Genomic DNA, 18,880 nt, shown 5'->3' on the forward strand with positions numbered 1-18,880 from the left:
TGTTGCCCATGACAGTACTAATCCTATAACAAGTCTTATTCTGTAGGCCACATTAGAGGTAACAAAGAAGGATTATAGTTACGACCTAATTTTTAAAAAAAAACTTTATTCCACGAGGTTCAATCAACTTGTGATGGTGTCCATAAACTTTTTGAAAGGAGATTTCAAGTGCATCTCTGAATGCTTGGTAAAATAGATTTCTTGTAAGCAGCAACCTTATATCGTAGAAATCATGATAGGAAATGTAAGTTCTATCATATATACACTCCATATGCATGATTGTAGGTGCTGCTGACATGTTTCTACATAAAAATGAAAGATACCAATAAAGAAGCTGAAATCATATTTTTTGTCGTAAAGTTTCGTTCTTGACAGGCCCTCCTTGTCAATGTCTAGATGTAAGTCAAGATTTGAGGCAGACCTAATTTTATATGTTGTATCATTCATTTCAAGTTGGATGGTATAAATGCGTCCATCCTAGTCAACACACTTTGAATATTTAGCGAAAGGACACTATCTATATAGCGGAAGGCGAAGGAAATTAATAATGTAAGCTTCAGTCTTCCAAAGAAGCCCCCCTATGAATAAATGAATAAGTTGACAAAAGAGGAGAACAGTTGGTACACTCGGGTTATCATGGGAATGAACAACTTGATAACGTCAGTTGAACATAATTTTTTGTTTGAATCGGAGTTTTTTACAATGTAAAAACGATTAAGACCTGCCAAAGACAAGATATTTATGTCTACGTTAGCCATTTCAATTCGTGTTGTTACTGAAAATGAGTTTTTGTATGCCCCATCTAAGGGTAGTATGTAAGCCGGACTGTGGAATGGATAATACTAAACGTTTACATATTGCAGGAAGAAAGGTACTTGATTATATGTTCTCTTACAGATTATTGTATTTTTTAAAGATTCACATCGGATTCACAATAACTTTGTAACTTCGCTTTGATAGTTGATAAAATAGATGTAACTGATTTAGAAAGAGTTTTTATGAAGCACTTGGAAGACCCAGCAATGAATCATTGTTTGTAAGGACACTTATGTAGTAAGATATCAAATAAAGAGAAGAACGTTCCAGCTCTTTAGCTCTTTATATTTGGTAGGTAAGGTTCGTGGAGGTATATATATCTAGTTTCCGAGTTGATTGTCAACAAGTTATTCATTTATTAAACAGTTTATGTAATGTGATTTTCAAACCGAGACAATGTTTTTGGGGCTTTTTAAGGAGATAGGACATATGCTTAGCAACATATGATACTTTAACGATCGATATAGCATGTGTAATCATAGACCCATTCAGATGTTTTAGTTCTAGTTTTTATGAATGAACACATAGCATCGACACACTCGGGAAGAGTATCTGAGTCTTTTTTTGTGCGTTTAGCCTATTGCTTGTTATAATAATAGTTCATCAGTATTTTGAAGTTTTCTTTCGTTTTGGTATAGGTATGCAAAATGATAGGTACAAACTGATATTTGCAATTTAATAAGGACTTTCCCTTTTGAATTTTTGTCAGAGTTCAGTATTATGTGATTTTACTTTTTATAACAGGGAAAAAAACAGAATAAATAATCAACATTTATATCATCACTATCATTATAAGTTCCTCTACTAACAATAATGAGTACAAACTATTTTAGGAAGTATGCATGGTGATAGAATGGCAAAATCTAAAGAAACTCTACTACTGTTATTGAAAAGCTTACCAATGGATTGTCTCTTTAATGTTGTGTCATTTGGAAGTAACCACACTTTCTTATTCAAAAAGTTAGTATGCATTAAAAAAACTAGGCAACAGTAGTATACCGGTGTTCATGAGTCATAATTCGAGTGAGAGAAAACAAATCCGAGTTACAAACCAAAACCGAGGGAAACACATCAATTATAAGAACAAAACCAAGGAACAATAGGAACAGCGAAATGCAGTTAAAACAGACGTCAACACACATAGAAACTAACCATTTGATAAAACTGTCATATTTCTGACTTGGTACAGGACATTTTAAGAATGAATGGTATGTTGGAACCTGATTTAATGGCTAACCAAACCTCTCACTTTCCGTCATTATGTAGGTTCTGAGTGGAAATGTTCTGAACATTAACCGTTAACAAACCATTTACATGAACACGCTTTTTCGATTAGTAAAATGATTTTTAAAAAAGAAAACAAAGAATGTATAGTCAAAATCTTTCCAGTTAAAGCGTTTATTCTTACGAATCATCGTATGTTATCTCATAGCCTGTTCATGCAAAGGTATTTGTGTAGAAAATTCCAAACTTCAGCTGTTTTGATTCTTTCACATCTGTTGTTCTGGTTTTCAAATATTCGGATTTGAGGGTTCATTTTGAAGGTAAATCCAGAAAAGCTCTTCGAACGTATGCAATCTATATAGTTTTGTATTATTTTTCCTCTTTGGTGTTTAAAAAAGTTAAATGATCGTCCACTCCTTTTTATCATTTAAAACAATTGTTTTTGCACAGGAGTGAAGAGTATAATGAGAGAACTCTTAATGATGCTTTGGCTATCCAGAGACGTTTGGATGCAAATATGGGCGGAACAGAAATTTTACGTCCACTAACGCAGATATATCAACAAAAGGCTAAAAAAGAATACCCAAGACAGGTATTTATATCAAAATCAGAATTGACATTTTTTCTCTAAAATTTCTCACTCTGAATATGAAAAATCTTAGACATTTAACATTTATTGATTCCTGGTTATCGATTTTTCACAATTTTAAGCTGATATTTATCACTTTCAAATTGACAGTTTTCTGCTTTTTGAGTTTAGCTTTTGTATACTGAAAGTTGATTTTTCTAGATCTTAATATGTAATTTCTGCCCCAAAAAGAAATGTGTAGTTGGAACTAAAGGGTAAGTTTGGGAGAGAGCAATGTCAAGTTGGTAGTACGAACTATGAAGCTGGAAATTGTTGTTTAATTGTGATAAAAGTGTTGAACTCTATAAAAGAGGGACGAAAGATACCAAAGGGACAGTCAAGCTCATAAATCTAAAACAAACTGACAACGCCATGGCTAAAAATGAAAAAGACAAACAGAAAAACAATAGTACACATGACACAACATAGAAAACTAAAGAATAAACAACACGAACCCCACCAAAAACTAGGGTGATCTCAGGTGCTCCGGAAGGGTAAGCAGATCCTGCTCCACATGTGGCACCCGTCGTGTTGCTTATTTGATTACAAATCCGGTTAATAGTCTAATTCGGTAGGTCACATTCATGAAAGGGAAGGGGATTGTAGTTACGACGTAAGGAACATATCCGATATCATTTGTGAAACGGTTATTCCATAACGGTCAACCAACTCGTGATGGCGTCCGTAAAATTTACGAAGGGATGATTTCAACTTCACCATTTGGAACTCTTGGTTTAATAGCTTCCTTGTGAGCAGTAACCCTCTATCAAGAAAATCATGATAGGAAATGCAAGCACGGGAATATCGTATCAATTGGGAGATATATACCCCGTATGCAGGTGCTGCTGGAATGTTGCTACTTAGAAATGGAAAGTTCACAATTGGAAAGCTGAAATCATCTCTTTTGTCGTAAAGTTTTGTTTTCAACCGACCCTCATTGTCAATTTCTAGATGTAAGTCAAGATACTGTTTTGAAAGGTTATTTTGATTTCCTTTATGTTTTGAAATTTAAAGGATAATTCAACCAAATGATAAATAAATGAAATGCTATTTTAAGAGGCTAGATTATTATTCTTAAAGACTGTGTTTTACACTGTAACTTATACGGTAAATAGTATCAAAAGACCACAAGTGTTAGCTAAACCGTCTATTCCAGCTGATCTGATTATCTGAAATATTACCCAAATTACGCCAATCTAAACCACCTGAATTTTGAAAATGACATTATTATGTACTTTAATTTATTTCAGATATTCCTTTTAACAGACGGTGAAGTACAAAATACAAATGAAGTTATATCTCTAGTCAAGCAAAATGCTGCCAATACTAGGTAAATGCACGGCAAAAAACAAATTTATTCCTCCTTATTAAGAAATTTTCAAGAATGTAGGCAAACAGTTGATTGTGGAATACACCAAGAAATCATTTTTCTTTATCGAATAAAAATCACGCGTATCAAAACAGAGGCGAAAAATACCGTTGTAAATAATCAAATGCAAACTGTCGACATTACAAAAAGCAAAAATCGATGTAAAGACAATCACCGGTTTATATAATTTAATGCAAAAATCTAAAATCATACTGGGAAATTGAATTTAAATGAATGAATATATATAAATATAGAAATTGAAAACTCTATTAACTTTACAATTCTGATGGTTGAGACATATGTAACGTGCACTGTATTATAAAACGAAGCACTTATCTTTACATTTCTCCTTTTATCATTTTTTTTAGAGTGTTCACATTTGGAATAGGAGAAGGTGTGTCAACAAGCCTTATCAAAGGCGTGGCCAATGCATCCAATGGGAAAGCGACATTCATTAGAGACAAAGACAATATGCACGCAAAGGTTTATTCTTTCAGCATCTTTTTAAAAGTGGAGGGAGAGTTCAGTATATCAATTTTTTAAAGAAAATAAAAAATAATGAAACTGTAGAAAACATTGAACACTTTATACAAAGATTTAGATTCTGTATTAAAATCAGCATTGACAAAACTTTCTGTACGCAATGAATATCATAAGTAATGAAATCAAATTCATAGTTGTTTCTTTTATCAACATAGAAGTATTTGCTTGAAGAGTTTGCCTTTTCTTTTATAAGGTCATGTCAGTTATGAAATGGGCAATGGAGGACTGTTTCTGTAATGGTAAAGTTGAGTGGCACTTACCACCTGGTAACAAAGTAACTACTATACCAACACAACCACCAAACATCTTTAGAGGAGAGAAATTAGTACTATTTGCCTTGCTGAGCTCTCACGACAGAGAGGTATCATTCTATTTTCACACTTTAAGTATATCTTTTCTTTTTCCGAATTTTCCTTCTTATGACTTGAATAATTTGCCAACCCGGTATTATAGAAAATAAAAGTAAGAAAGGAAATGGGGAATGTGCCAAAGACAATATCCCGACCATAGAGCAGACAACAGCCGAAGGGGTCTTCAATGCAGCGAGAAACTCCCGCACTCGGAGGCGTCCTTCAGCTGGCCCCTAAACAGATATGTATACTAGTTTAGTGGAAATGGACGTCATACTAAACTCCGAATTTTACATAAGAAACTAAAATTAAAAATCACACAAGACTAACAAAGGCCAGAAGCTCCTGTCTTGGGACAGGGGCAATAATGCGGCGCGGCTAAACATGTTTTCTGAGATCTGAACCCTCCACCTTTACCTCCAGCCAAAGTAGAAAAAACAAACGCACAACAAAACTTACAGTAAAACTCAGTTTTAGAAAAGTCTGAGTCCGATGTCAGAATAGGTAACAAAAGAAAATAAAGAAAATGACAATAATACATACATAACAAAAGTGTAATAGCAGTTACTGACATCCAGCTCCAGACCTCAATGTTTTCAGTATAATAAACTCATCATAGATACCAGGACTAAATTTTGTATATACGCCAGACGCGCGTTTCGTCTACAAAAGACTCATCAGTGACGCTCGAATCCAAAAGAGTTAATCGGCCAAATAAAGAACGAAGTTGAAGAGATTGAGGACCAAAATTCCTAAAAGTTTTGCCAAATATAGCTAAAGTATTCTATGCTTGAGGTAGAAAAGCCTTAGTATTTCAAAAATTGAAAAATTTGTAAACAGTTAATTTATAAATATAACCATATCAATGATAATTCATGTCAGCACAAAAGTGCTGACTACTGGGCTGGTGATACCCTTCTTAGTATAAGCTAATGTTATTGCAGAGAACAACGTTAGGTTCTGTGAATTTAAGAGGAGATCTTGGAGGAAAAGCTATTACTCACAGTATGGAAATAGATGTCAAACAAACGGCACATACTGATCTACCGTTACATCGGGTTGCAGCTAAATACCAGATAAAAGAATTGGAATTAAATGATAAAGGTGACAACTTTCAATTTCCAATCACACTTGTTCTTATACCATTATAACTGAAAATCCTTTCTTATCAGTTATCTTATAGAACTGTGGTTCCGGTATAACATACAAATAATGTGTTTTACTCTAAAATCATGACAAACTATGACAAATATTTTTCACAAAGTGCGCCAAAATATGAAATTCAAAGGTGATGTTCATTTTAAAATTATAAATAACGTTTCCTATATATATTGTGACCTCTTTTTCAACTGTAAAACGAGGCATTATACAAATGTGACTGAGTTCACCTGCAAAAGAGAAACCGACATCCAAATGAAAAAAAAAAAAAACAACGCGAAAAACGACTAAAAGATAAACGACTGTCTACATAGGACACGAAAGACAAAGAATCACGAACTTGACCAATAACCGTGATATCAGATGGTCCAAGTGAGTAAATAAAAAGTCTAAGCGGCCTAACACACTTGCGTATAGAGTCCTTATATTGTATACATATAGTCCGTTAAACAAAGAAGAACAATGTTCTGCGATAATAAATTATTTTTAAGTCCTATTACATTTGATTTTTTTTTTGACAAATACATTGTTTATGTAGATGGTTCCAATAAGTGGCTCATTGTATTAGTAAGTAAAGCTGCTAATATTGTGTCTAAGTATACATCATTCATCGGTGTAGACAGAGAAACTAGAGTTCCATTAGAATCAGTGAGTACCACACATTTTAAAAAATCTATTCAGAAAAAAATATTTATATACTTATAACATGTGACGTTTTAATCATTGGTAAAAATCATGGTCATAATTTCAAATAATTACAGTACTTTACTTGAATAAGTTTTAAAAATAATTCTTTATCGTTTTGTTAAGCAACGAAAAAACGGCATTATGATAAAGTAAATCAAATTGACAGAAATTCGTATTATATAACAAAAAATGACTATTAACTTAAACTGTTTAGTAACATTTAACATAGTTATATTTATACTCCAGGAAACACGATCTTTTATCCAAAATATGCATAGGATTATAATTTGAGATACATTTATAAAAGAAACTTCATTATAAATTGCAACATGACAGCAACCGAGAAATATGAATTCATCTGTAGATTTTTTTTTCATTTTTGGGCTGCTATTTTATTTATATGTGATATACTCCAAACATCTGATTCTATTAATTCTTTTCATCGTTTGCTTATTTAGTTTTTCAATTTTCAAGCCATCTGAACCACTGATTGAAAATCCTTTTTACAATATGTATATACCTTCGTATGGTACTGGTCGACCACCTCCATTTCCAATGTCACAGCCTTTTCGATCAACTGCCTTCTCTCCTCAACCATTTTACGGACATCTTCAATGCGCATCTCTAACAGTGTATGATTCAGGACCAGCGCCACCACCTCCACCACCTGGCGGAAATCTACCGTTGTATGGTTCGGGACCACCGCCACCACCTCCACCACCTGGCGGAAATCCATCGTCGTATGGTTCGGGACCACCACCACCTCCACCATCCACAGGTGGTCATTCAAATTTACCACCTGCACCGCTTCCATCACGAGCACCTCCTGGCGCGAGTATGCCGCCATTTAGATCAGGACCACCACCAGCAGCACCACCAACAAGGTATATTATGATACATATAAGGTTTTAAATAAAAAAAAAAGTAATCAAGATAAAATATATGGTTGATTTGATTAACATATTTGAAAAAAAAATATAGCTTTAATTTTATCCATCATTATTTCTTTTTATGAAACATAGCTCAGATGGAGGCAACATATCTAGCGAAATGGACGATATGATGCTGCTGGTTTCATTACAAAATTTCAATGGATCCTGGTCATCCTCCTTGGAGATTGGGAACATAACGATGCTGAAAATCAATTTACTAGACAACGACAGATATGCGGTATTTTTTTTTTATGAAATAAGATTAATTTATTTGAGAGTTCATTATATGTATATAAAATGAAGAACAAAATGAAAAAAATAAAAAATCTGGATGTTATTTCATAACTGAACTTCATCTATCTTCATCTTATTTTAATTAATCATAGTACAATTCTCTACAATTTATATACTGTGAAAGTACTTTTATTCGTGGGGTACCAATTTTCGTGGTTTTCGTGGATGACTGTATCCACGAATTTAAGTGTCCAACGAAATAAAACAACAATTGTCCAAATTAAAAAATGGCAAGATACCCATGTAGGTTTGACTATTGTTATGATCTAGAGAATATATTGAATAACGCCAAATCTGAGAATACTATAATAGTAGTCACAGCGCAAATGCACTATGAACTACAACTGCATGCATGATTATATTCATTTAATCTTTAATAACCTTAACTGTACAACTTTTGATCTTTTAATTCTCATAAATGTTTTTTTGATCGATGAATGTCGTATTTCCGGTATTAATATGCTAGTATGATAAAGTGTTCATTCTATATCCTCATAGCCTTGGGAATAATAATGTCATGCTTGGCTTGATTTTGATAAGAATTATTTTACAATTCAAGATACGTATATAGCATTTGTTTATGTTACTGTTTTCTTTAGGTGACATGTTTATGGCCTAATTAACACATTTGATGGTCTTTAATCTGCTGATCACTTTATCTTGGGTTAATTAGTGTTGTCACTACGATTTATACGGGTCAATGTTTACTTAGCAATTCCTTTCAATCCAGACTAAGTGTAACCATCGTTTCTAAAGGCTTCAATTTTCATTTTTTTTTCTTTCTAGAAAAATTAATCCACGAATTTAAAAACCAACGAACATTTAAATATTGCTGAAACCACGAAAATTGATATCCACGAATTAAAGTACTTTCACAGTATTGTAACGACTTCTATACAAATTGTATAATGTAATGGATTATCTACAATTTGTATAATGCAATGAATTCTCTGCAATTTATATATTGTAATGAATTCTCTGGAATTTGTGTAATGAATTTTCTACAATTTGTGTAATGAATTCTCTACAATTTGTGAAAGAATTCTCTACAATTTGTATAATGTACTGAATTCTCTGCAATTAGTATAATGTAATGCATTCTCTACAATTTGTGTAATGAATTCTCTACAATTTGTGTAATGAACTCTCTACAATTTGTTTAATGTAACGAATTCTCTCCGATTTGAATGTTCCTTAAGTATTGAACAACATTTAACAAAATTAATTAATTTTGATGTAAGAGAAGATACTTATATCTACTTTGCCATGTTTTTTAAACAAAGCAGGAGCTGTGAAAACAATTTGTTTTTAGTTTGGATTTTGTAAAATTTTGTAAAAGGCTGAAATGTCAAATGTTTTAATTAATACTATTAGAAGAGAAAAGATACTCGTAATGTGTATGCACTAACATATCTTTCGAATTTTAAAGTAAAGAATAAAATGTATCTGCACAAAGTCACGGGTATGACATATGTTATCCATTCGTTTGATGTTTGGGGCTTTTAATTTTGCGATTTGATTACGGACTTTCTGTTTTGAAACTTCTTAGACCTTTTTGCTATTTTACTTTTTTGTAGTGTTTTGTTCTATTGTTAGCTTAACTGTTTTTCATATAAGGCAAAACCGATCTCCATTTGAGTCTATACCGGTATACTTTCGTGGCTCAATGAAACATTGAAGACATCACATCTTTTATTCAGTAAAGACAGCAAAAATATGTTTTGAATTTATTCAATATGCAAAAAACATCTTTGTACAGTATATATATAGTACTGCAGAGATGTATGCGTACGTACTGGAAGTGACGCTATAATCTAAAATCTCAGCGTTTGTCGTGGCATTGTCAGTTTGTATTCGACTTGCGAGTTTAGATGTTCCTTTGGTATCTTTACCATGTCCGTCTACATTCGGTTACAACCGACGTATGCACGGAGAAATGTATGTCTACTAGCATGTCTGATTAAGAACTGCAAACTCCGTGGATGAACTGTGGATTCAGTAAAAAAAAATGGAAAGAAATTTTTGTTTGGTGGATAAAGGTTAACCACGAATTTAAGTTTTCAACGAAATACAAAGTTTACACACGCTTGCGAGAAAATTTTCGCAAAACCACGAATCCCAAAATTCACTAACATTTTTTTTTTTCAATAATCGACGAAAATTGGTACCCCCGAAAATAAGTTAATCCACAGTACTTGTAAACTCTGTTTTTGTTTTTGTTTGTTTTAAGTTTCAAGAATAAACAACGCAAATCTATGGCCGGATAATTCGCACACTAGTTTCACACAAAAGTTCAAACTTTGAATTTTTATTCCTATGGTACTCAATAAGTTATAAAATTGATGGTTGAATTTATTGAACATGTCACTAGAGTTATTCGAAATATGTACTAACACTTATAAGGCACATAAAAGATCTTTGTGTATGTAGTCTAATTAGTTATCAAAGGTACCAGGATTATAATTTTGTACGCCAGACGCGCGTTTCGTCTACATAAGACTCATCAGTGACGCTCATATTAAAATATTTATAAAGCCCAACAAGTACAAAGTTGAAGAGCATTGAGGAACCAGAATTCCGAAACGTGGTGCATTATAATTTGTTATTGCAGGAAAATGTTTGGTGCACCGCTATTGTAATAAAGTTCTTACAAAAGTTTTATCCAGACCTTCGAGATATCTGGGAAATGATTCAGATGAAAGCATTGCAGTGGATCAAATCTCAACTCAATGAAGACCAAACAGTTGACCAACTCTTTCAAGATGTCGTTAGTGCTGGCATTGTTTAATATTGCACGAAATGAAACAAGAGATGTATATGCTTTACATGATAGCACTGTATTTTAAAAAAAATATCCAATTTAAATGAGAGGATATCTTTTATACATTTTTTTTTATATATTATTAGTCCCAAATTACTAAGTTTCATTTTAAATTATGTATACATATATTTACTGCATATGTTAAATTTGAAATATTGTTATTATATAAAGAAAATATGCTTTATTAGAAACCTCAAATTTCTTTAGATTGTTTTCGTTTTTGCATTCCAATACAGTACCCAAAGGATTTTCAATTTCTGTTCACTAGAGATTTTCGTTGAATTCTTATTCTTCGTGGCATGACCCACTTTTTTTTCGATTAAATCACAATTTCACATTAGTACATACATGATATGAACATGAAAATTTTTTTCTATTTAGCATTTTTTATTTTTTTATTTTCAAAGATCAGCTGTTTTGCATGTAAGTCTATGGAGCAGTCAATTACAAGACTGCAACCTTAATGTTTTAGGAATAACAAACTAAAAATTTGTTCTCAATATAGAGTTTACAAAATAAGTAGACCAAGAGGAAGAGCGAAATATTTATACAGCCGTTTGAAACTAATGACATGCTCGGAAGGAGTAATTGTTTTGTTTTGTACCATATCACCTATGGGACCATCGTTCTTTAACTGTTTTTAACGTACAGAGAGTGAGACACGGTTCTTCCGTGACGTAGTTGAGATCAACTAACCCAGTTATCAGTCTAACCAGCATTGTTTTAATAATAATACATCTGGTCTCGGTCAACAGCTGGAATATGATTTGGAACCCGCTACCACAATAGTGATCATAAGAGTTTGTAATGTATAGTTATATGTATATTTAATAAAATTACTGTAAAAAATAGTCTAGTGTTTCACAAATTGACATGGTAAAATACACGCACTCATAATATGTATTGTTAATCACGACCTTTAACAACTTATTATCCATTGATGAATTAGAACATACTTTTACTAAACTAGTTCACTATGGTGTCAAAAAGCAAAAAAAAAAAATATATCTGCAAGTACTTTTTTTAACAAGACTACATAAGTATTAATTTTTCGATTAAAGATACTCTTATTTTAATTATAGATCAAACAGTTTCGCCGGAGTTATTCAAATGTCGTTACGAAATTCATGCGCTGGCCTTCAGGAATAATTTCTCACGGAGTAGGTTAAGTTTCCAATTTATACGTTTGTATAAAATGATTTTTTAAAAATTTATTTCACCAAGAGAAAAGTGTTATTTTAATATGATTGATCGTGAGTAGTAAGTCTTCTTACAAGGGCTCTATATTGCTGCTTTGTTTAACCCACTTAATAATGCACATTTGATAGAAATAATAGAATAAAAAAACTGACTTATATAGACACATTGCTTAAAAATCAACAGCATATCTAAAAATTATAAATAAACATTAAATGACAAAAAAAGTAAAATTGATAACGCAGAATAAAATAAATGAAGAAACGGTAAATAGAAAGTGAAAACGTTGTTCTTGTTTTCCGAACGTCAAGCCTGCTACCGGTTTCTCCGCAAGTTCATCTGAATACGACAATGACCCTGTTATTATTCTATTTTGTTTTACATTTTATATACCGATGACCTCATTGTTAGTATCAATAGAGTATGTTATAGAGGTAAGTAGTATTTTTCTTTTGTGAATTATTTAAAGCATCTACATAAATTAACGCAGTCTGTTGCAAGCCTACGTGCTATTTACTATTAATAAGGCGGTTAATTAAACTAAAACTAGTATTTAACATTAAAAAATAAAGAGGGACTAAACTTTTTTTGTTTAATTTGAATATGGTCCATACCTCTTACATCTGTAAAAAACGAGGACTAAACAAATCAATTTCTACCTTTAGATCAGATCGATAACAATCAAACTCGAAAACACAAATTTGGAAATAAAATATCCATTTCATTGACATGCAAAGAAACGGGAGTCAACACAAAAGCTATTAATATCATCGTTGATATTAATTTTGTAAAGTGGTATACGAAGTTATTCGATGATATATTCAAAACAAACTCATATTTATTCTAGCAGTCAATTATTCTCTTCGCTCTCCCTAGGTATGTCAGCAATACAAAGAGAACCTCCGCTGCCATTTTCAGCATTGTCACCACCAGAAACGAAACCGTCAGAGTTACAACTGATGCATGGTCATGTACCGATGGCACCGCCTCTGCCATGCTCGCCTCCAATAACATTACCTATGCCTCCTATACAACCACCGACACCACAGTTTACCTTGCTAGATGACCTTTACCGAAGACCACTAGAGTAAGTAACTTTTATTTATTGTATGAAAATAAGTGTTCAATTTTTGAAGATTGTCTTTGGATAGAAAATGGGTAATCAAATACAGCAATGAATCATATCCAAAAGAGGCGCATCCCTATGAATGTACATGTTATTATATTACGGTAATCATTTTTAAATTTCGAATATATTTTTTTGGAACGCAAATATATAACAAAAACTGTTGTGCAGAGTTCTACTCCAGAATTGCTTTTTATGAGGTATCTATTGGTGCTAAAATACGACCAAACACTTCTTTAACCAACATTAAATAATCAACTTAAATATTAATAGTATATTGTATTATATTTTGTTTAGCCAACAACCACCAACACAACCTCACCTATCGATAGAAGCACAGCTACAATTGGCTATGGCAGTTCCTTTTACAAAGTAATTTAGTAATTAATTGAATTTTATGAAAAAAAGACTAAAATTACAAAAATACCGAACTCCGAGGAAAATTCAAAACGAACAGTCCCATATCAAATGGCAAAATCAAAAGCTCAATCAAATCACACGAATCGATAACAGCTGTCATATTTCTGACTTGGTACAGAAATTATCTTATGTAGAAAATAGTGGATAAAACCTGTAATTATAGCTAACTGAACCTGTCACTTGTATGACAGTGGCTTAAAATTACCATTATATTGACAACGATGCGTGAGCAAAACAAACAGACATAAAAAATTGTTAAGTTTTAAAAACAGACTACCGTAACAGTCATTATTGCTGTGTGCCTTTGGACACACCAAACATGCACATACATATATATATATATATATATATATATATATATATATATATATATATATATATATATATATATATATATATATATATATATATATATATATATATATATATATATATATATATATATATATATATATATATATATATATATATATATATATATATATACACCAAAATATCAGACAGAAAAGTTTTAAATTATGTTCTTTGTTTTGTTATTTAGTATTTCCTCTGATCGACTTTATTCAGTAAATGATAAGATGTCACTCCCATAGTGAGAATTCAAACTACAACTGAACCATCAAGAATGTATATTTTCGTTCAAAATTTCAAACGACCCCTGGTCGTATGAATGTTTTCCTAAAAACAAATTAGGATTTTTTTTTATCAATTTATATAAAGTCAGGAGATGTTGTATGAAAAGCAACGAGATATCAAAATAAAGCACAATTAAGCAATTGTACTTACCGTATGGCCTGCAACAGTGAACAAAACCCGTACTGCAGAGTCCGCTTTAACGGGTCCCGACATAACAAAATTTCAAGAAATCTAAAATATCTTCCAGTAGTAAACACTTAATAGAAAGGATAAATGTACACCACACCTTCCTATATATATATATATCTTTTTTAGTGATCGCAAAAAATATTTCAAATACTGGGTAAAGGTGTGTTCTGTTATTGTTATTACGAGAATATGAGTAAAGATGAGGAACTCAAATCTATACTCTCAATTCATCGGAATTGATTTTAGTGTCCGTCAAACAATAACGTAAACATAATATTGCTAGAAGATTATAAAGAGTTAAAAAATTGAGAATATAACAGAATCCGAATAAAGCATTTTAAAGCAACTGTATTACCAATGTTATTTTAACTGATCGGGCGGAGCTTACGTTTTAATTTGCATAAGGACAGTCTATTTGAAAATGTATGTGATAAGGATGATTGCAGTTATAATTATTACTGATTTCTAATCACCTATCAGTGTCTTCAAAGGAATTACAAAACAATGACTGGACACTTCGTTGATGAGTTTATCCTAAAACACCTATCTATACATGTAGATGGACTGGTTTAGTGTGAGCGAATCGGTTAACCTCCGCCCATATCAAGTGAAATAAATCGAGTAATACTTCAACGTACGGTCTGCAACAGTGAACAAAACCCGTACTGCAGAGTCCGCTATAACAGGCCCTGACATGACAAAATCGTAAGTAATCTAATATTTCTTCTAGTGGTAAACTTTTTATAGAAAGGACAAATGTTCATATGTGATCTTTTTAATGTGCACAAAAATTTAATTCAAATACTGCCAAAAGTTAATTTTTTGTTCTGATTGTTTTCTTTTGTTATTGTAGTTTCGAGAAAATGACTAAAGATGAGGAACTCAAATGCATACTCTCACTTCATCGTAGTGGATTTTGGCGTCCGTCAGGCACTATCGTAGACACATTATGCCTATCAAATGGTGAAGAGTTACGAAATTCGAAATACAAAGTATTATTTTATTCATTTTTTTTTATAATATCTCCTTCATCATAAAGATTGATTTGATCATTTTATAATAGGAAGGAACCAATAAAATACCTTTCAAAATATAACATACTTTATTTTCAGTATACATTTTTTGGGTGTTATTCTTCTCATTAAAATCATGCAAGGAGTTTATGCCATTTCTTTCTAAATCACACTGATTTTGGTTATTTCATCTCACTGATAATGTCTGTCTCTGGAAGAAATACTACTGATAGCCCATTAACTTTGAGATAATCAAAAGGTCAATTATGGGTGTTGAGTAATGAAAATCAAAAGCTCATTTTTTTATTTAGTTTTTTTTTATCGCTTATTCCGTATTCCTTCCTTCTCTAAATGTAAAACAATATTCAGATACCTTTCAAAATATAACATACTATATTTTCTGTACACAATTTATTTTTTGTAATTCTTCTCATAAAAAAAAAATACAATTTCTAAATGTAAAACAATATTCAGAGTTGATTTGACACTAAACAAAATCATACGTTACTATTTCTGAAATGTAGAAGTGTGATAACTTACTAACCTACCCGTTAGCAAACCTTGAATTACTGTTGACTTTCTGACCGAGAGAAAGTGAATGCCAATTTGATAAAATTCATTATTCTGCAGTAGTTAATATACACAGGTGCAAACAAATTTAATTACATTTAGAGCATGGGTTTATTCACAAAGCGAAAGAAGCACGTCATATTAGAATAGTTCATATGTAAGGAAGATAGGTTCTGAAAGTAAAAGAAAATAACTTGGCTTTATCCGTTGTTATAGGTTCAGTTCAGATTTTAAGTTTAGTCACATTAACGGAACTCTTAACATCAATTCGGGAATTTTCAACAAACTGATTTCCTGGTTCTGGATATATGATTTTTCTTCAGTTTCATAGATACAGTTTATCGAAAAAGAAACGTCAAAGAGTAAACAATGGGACTGGTTTCGAAGAGAATGTTTTCATAGCAGTGATTTATTTTTTAAACGGATTTGTACCTACATAGATATAGGAAGATGTGGTGTGAGTGCCAATGAGACAACTCTCCATCCAAACAACAATTTATAAAAGTAAACCATTATAAGTCATTGTACGGCCTTGAACACGGAGCCTTGGCTCACACTGAACATGTTTATTTAAATATCTTTAGCTTTTGATTATTACGCTATGAGCCTTACAGATGAAGGTGAGTGCTTTGGACCCATAACATTCATAAAGTGTTTTTTTCATGTTTTAATGGTAATTGAGTTCAAAGCATTCAGGCGGCAAAAACATGTTCGTTTAAATGCGTCATCGAAAGAAGCGTTTTACATAAAAATGACTTGTTGTAGGTGGGGTTACTCGCCTATATTTCCCAAACAAGTGTAAACAGTTTGAATAGAAACTGTTGTTTGTAAAAAAGAAAACCGTTCGAAACCGCAAATTCTAACAAGGATTTACCGAACCAAAAGCACCTGATAAAATTTACTAATCAAAAAGTAAAATCACAAAAATACTGAATTCCGAGCAAAATTCAAAACGGAAAGTTCCATATCAAATTGCAAAATCAAAAGCTCAAACACATCAAACGAATGGATAACAACTGTCACATTCCTGACTTGGTACAGGCATTTTCTTATATCGAAAATGGTAGATTGAACCTGGTTTTATAGTTAGCTTAACCTCTAACTACAAAAGAGCGTGGTTGGTACAAAAATAATTGGGAATCAAACAACATTGTTTACCACACATAAGCAGAATGTCATTAAGAACAGCTAAAAGAATAATTCAAAATAAATCATACGTTAAATGTAAATTAGTATTTTAATTTTTCCTTTGGAATCAGGATAATGTTTGGTGTTCAGCACTTGTGATCAAATATGTACGACAAGAGCTTTCTGATTTTCAAGAAGAGTGGATTAGAGTTGAAAATAATGCAATGAAGTGGCTTTTATCCCAGTTGTGCGAGGGACAAAGTCTCGAAATGTTATTGGAAGAAGCTGTGTATCCGACAGAGTACGAATGGTAAAACCAATTAATTATAAGTTTTCTTCTTATCAAACCTTACAGTATATTGTAATGAAAATTACCGTATCACATCATAACATTACTTAGTCTTGACTAGAATATCTATATTTTCATGAAAGAAAACTTTCAGTTAGCCCCATTTCTGCCATATATATTGTGAGGAACTTCTGAAAAGAATTTCAACTGAAACAGTTTAATATACCAATTTATGTTAGAATGTAAAAATCTAGAAATTGGAATGACATCTAGACAAAAATACACACAGTATGTTGATACAGTACATGCATAATGATTGTCAACTGTTTATTTTACACTTTTTGAAACTTTGCTTAAAGTTTTAGTATATAGAAAATCAAAAATGAGAATCTGAGTCAAATCAGTGAACATGATTTTGATAGCTAATGACCCTTTAAAGCTAATCATAGTTACATTTTTTTTTAAATTTTGACAGGCCTGATTGACTGAAAGTATGGATAGTGGCATGCGGTGTGTATCATCAGCCACACAGAGAGAATTTCAATGTGACACAGTAGCTGATTTGCATCACGTACGGTGTTTTGATCTATTCATTTATAATAAAACGAACGTATCACGCTTCCTATAGAATTTATGTAGCTAAGTAATGTTAATAATGTATTATAAAATGTTATTGGTTTTTTTAACTTGTTCTTTATATTGTCACTAAATAAACGGGTTATCATCACTGTAACCTTAATGATGCTAAAATTCTTTTTAATATTTCTTGTGAAAAAAAAGTTTGTCTTAAACGCGTAAATTTGATGGATATTTATTTTTACGTAATATATGACCTTCCCTATTTTGTAGTCATAATGATGATAAAATAAGAAGCATACACATAAACTCTCTTTCGATTTTAAATCTTCAAAATAATCACTGAATTAGCTGCTGTCTCTTCAGAAAAATCGGTTATTCACCTTGTTACAGTGGGATTCGGGTTGCTCAATTTTTAGTTTGCTTTGTAGTGATTGGTAAAGTGTTGTTTGTCTAAGTTTTATGAGATTTGAACAGTGAATAACTACTGTTGATATAATGTGCGCTACAAAACTTGTTCAACCAACCTCCATTATTTATAAGAATCATTAAGACAGCATTAATAGGCATTGACCAATGTTTGCTCCCAAGATTATCATTTGAAAAGATTTAAAGACACTAACTAGTATAAAGATAAGGAGAAGTATTGTCACTACCATTCGTATAACTATCCACCAATTGTTACACTTTTTACTTTTTACAAATTTTGACTTGGATGGAGAGTTGCCTCAGTGGCATATATTTATTGAACTTTCAAAATTTGTGTACCATATCTTCTAGTGGATTAGTATTATTTTTTCTGTACGCAACACAATTTCATTTTACTTTAAAAATGTACAATTTCATCAACACCTGTTAGAACATTTTGATCAATTCAGGGAGCTGAGAAAGGTTATGACCCTTTGACCCAGCCA

At 31.9% G+C, this 18,880-nt stretch overlaps 1 protein-coding gene across 6 annotated transcripts in view; it reads left to right on the plus strand.

The window, feature by feature from the left end:
* Positions 1-18,140, plus strand: part of LOC143073127 (von Willebrand factor A domain-containing protein 5A-like) — a 28,482-nt gene extending 10,342 nt beyond the window's left edge. For 2 of the 6 annotated variants that reach the window (XM_076248453.1, XM_076248459.1), the window contains exons 8-21: positions 1,650-1,776; positions 2,491-2,632; positions 3,919-3,998; positions 4,406-4,520; positions 4,774-4,941; positions 5,875-6,034; positions 6,627-6,736; positions 7,250-7,659; positions 7,798-7,945; positions 10,613-13,106; positions 13,443-13,517; positions 15,244-15,382; positions 17,233-17,411; positions 17,866-18,140. In XM_076248453.1, the coding sequence (XP_076104568.1) occupies positions 1,650-1,776; positions 2,491-2,632; positions 3,919-3,998; positions 4,406-4,520; positions 4,774-4,941; positions 5,875-6,034; positions 6,627-6,736; positions 7,250-7,659; positions 7,798-7,945; positions 10,613-10,789 (1,637 nt within the window). In that variant the 3' untranslated portion in view covers positions 10,790-13,106; positions 13,443-13,517; positions 15,244-15,382; positions 17,233-17,411; positions 17,866-18,140. The remainder of the gene's footprint in view (positions 1-1,649; positions 1,777-2,490; positions 2,633-3,918; positions 3,999-4,405; positions 4,521-4,773; positions 4,942-5,874; positions 6,035-6,626; positions 6,737-7,249; positions 7,660-7,797; positions 7,946-10,612; positions 13,107-13,442; positions 13,518-15,243; positions 15,383-17,232; positions 17,412-17,865) is intronic. The other 4 variants (XM_076248455.1, XM_076248456.1, XM_076248458.1 and 1 more) reach the window with 4 other exon arrangements.
* Positions 18,141-18,880: the final 740 nt, after the last annotated feature.

This window comes from Mytilus galloprovincialis, chromosome 4, assembly GCF_965363235.1.
Source record: "Mytilus galloprovincialis chromosome 4, xbMytGall1.hap1.1, whole genome shotgun sequence".
Lineage (NCBI taxonomy): Eukaryota > Metazoa > Mollusca > Bivalvia > Mytilida > Mytilidae > Mytilus > Mytilus galloprovincialis.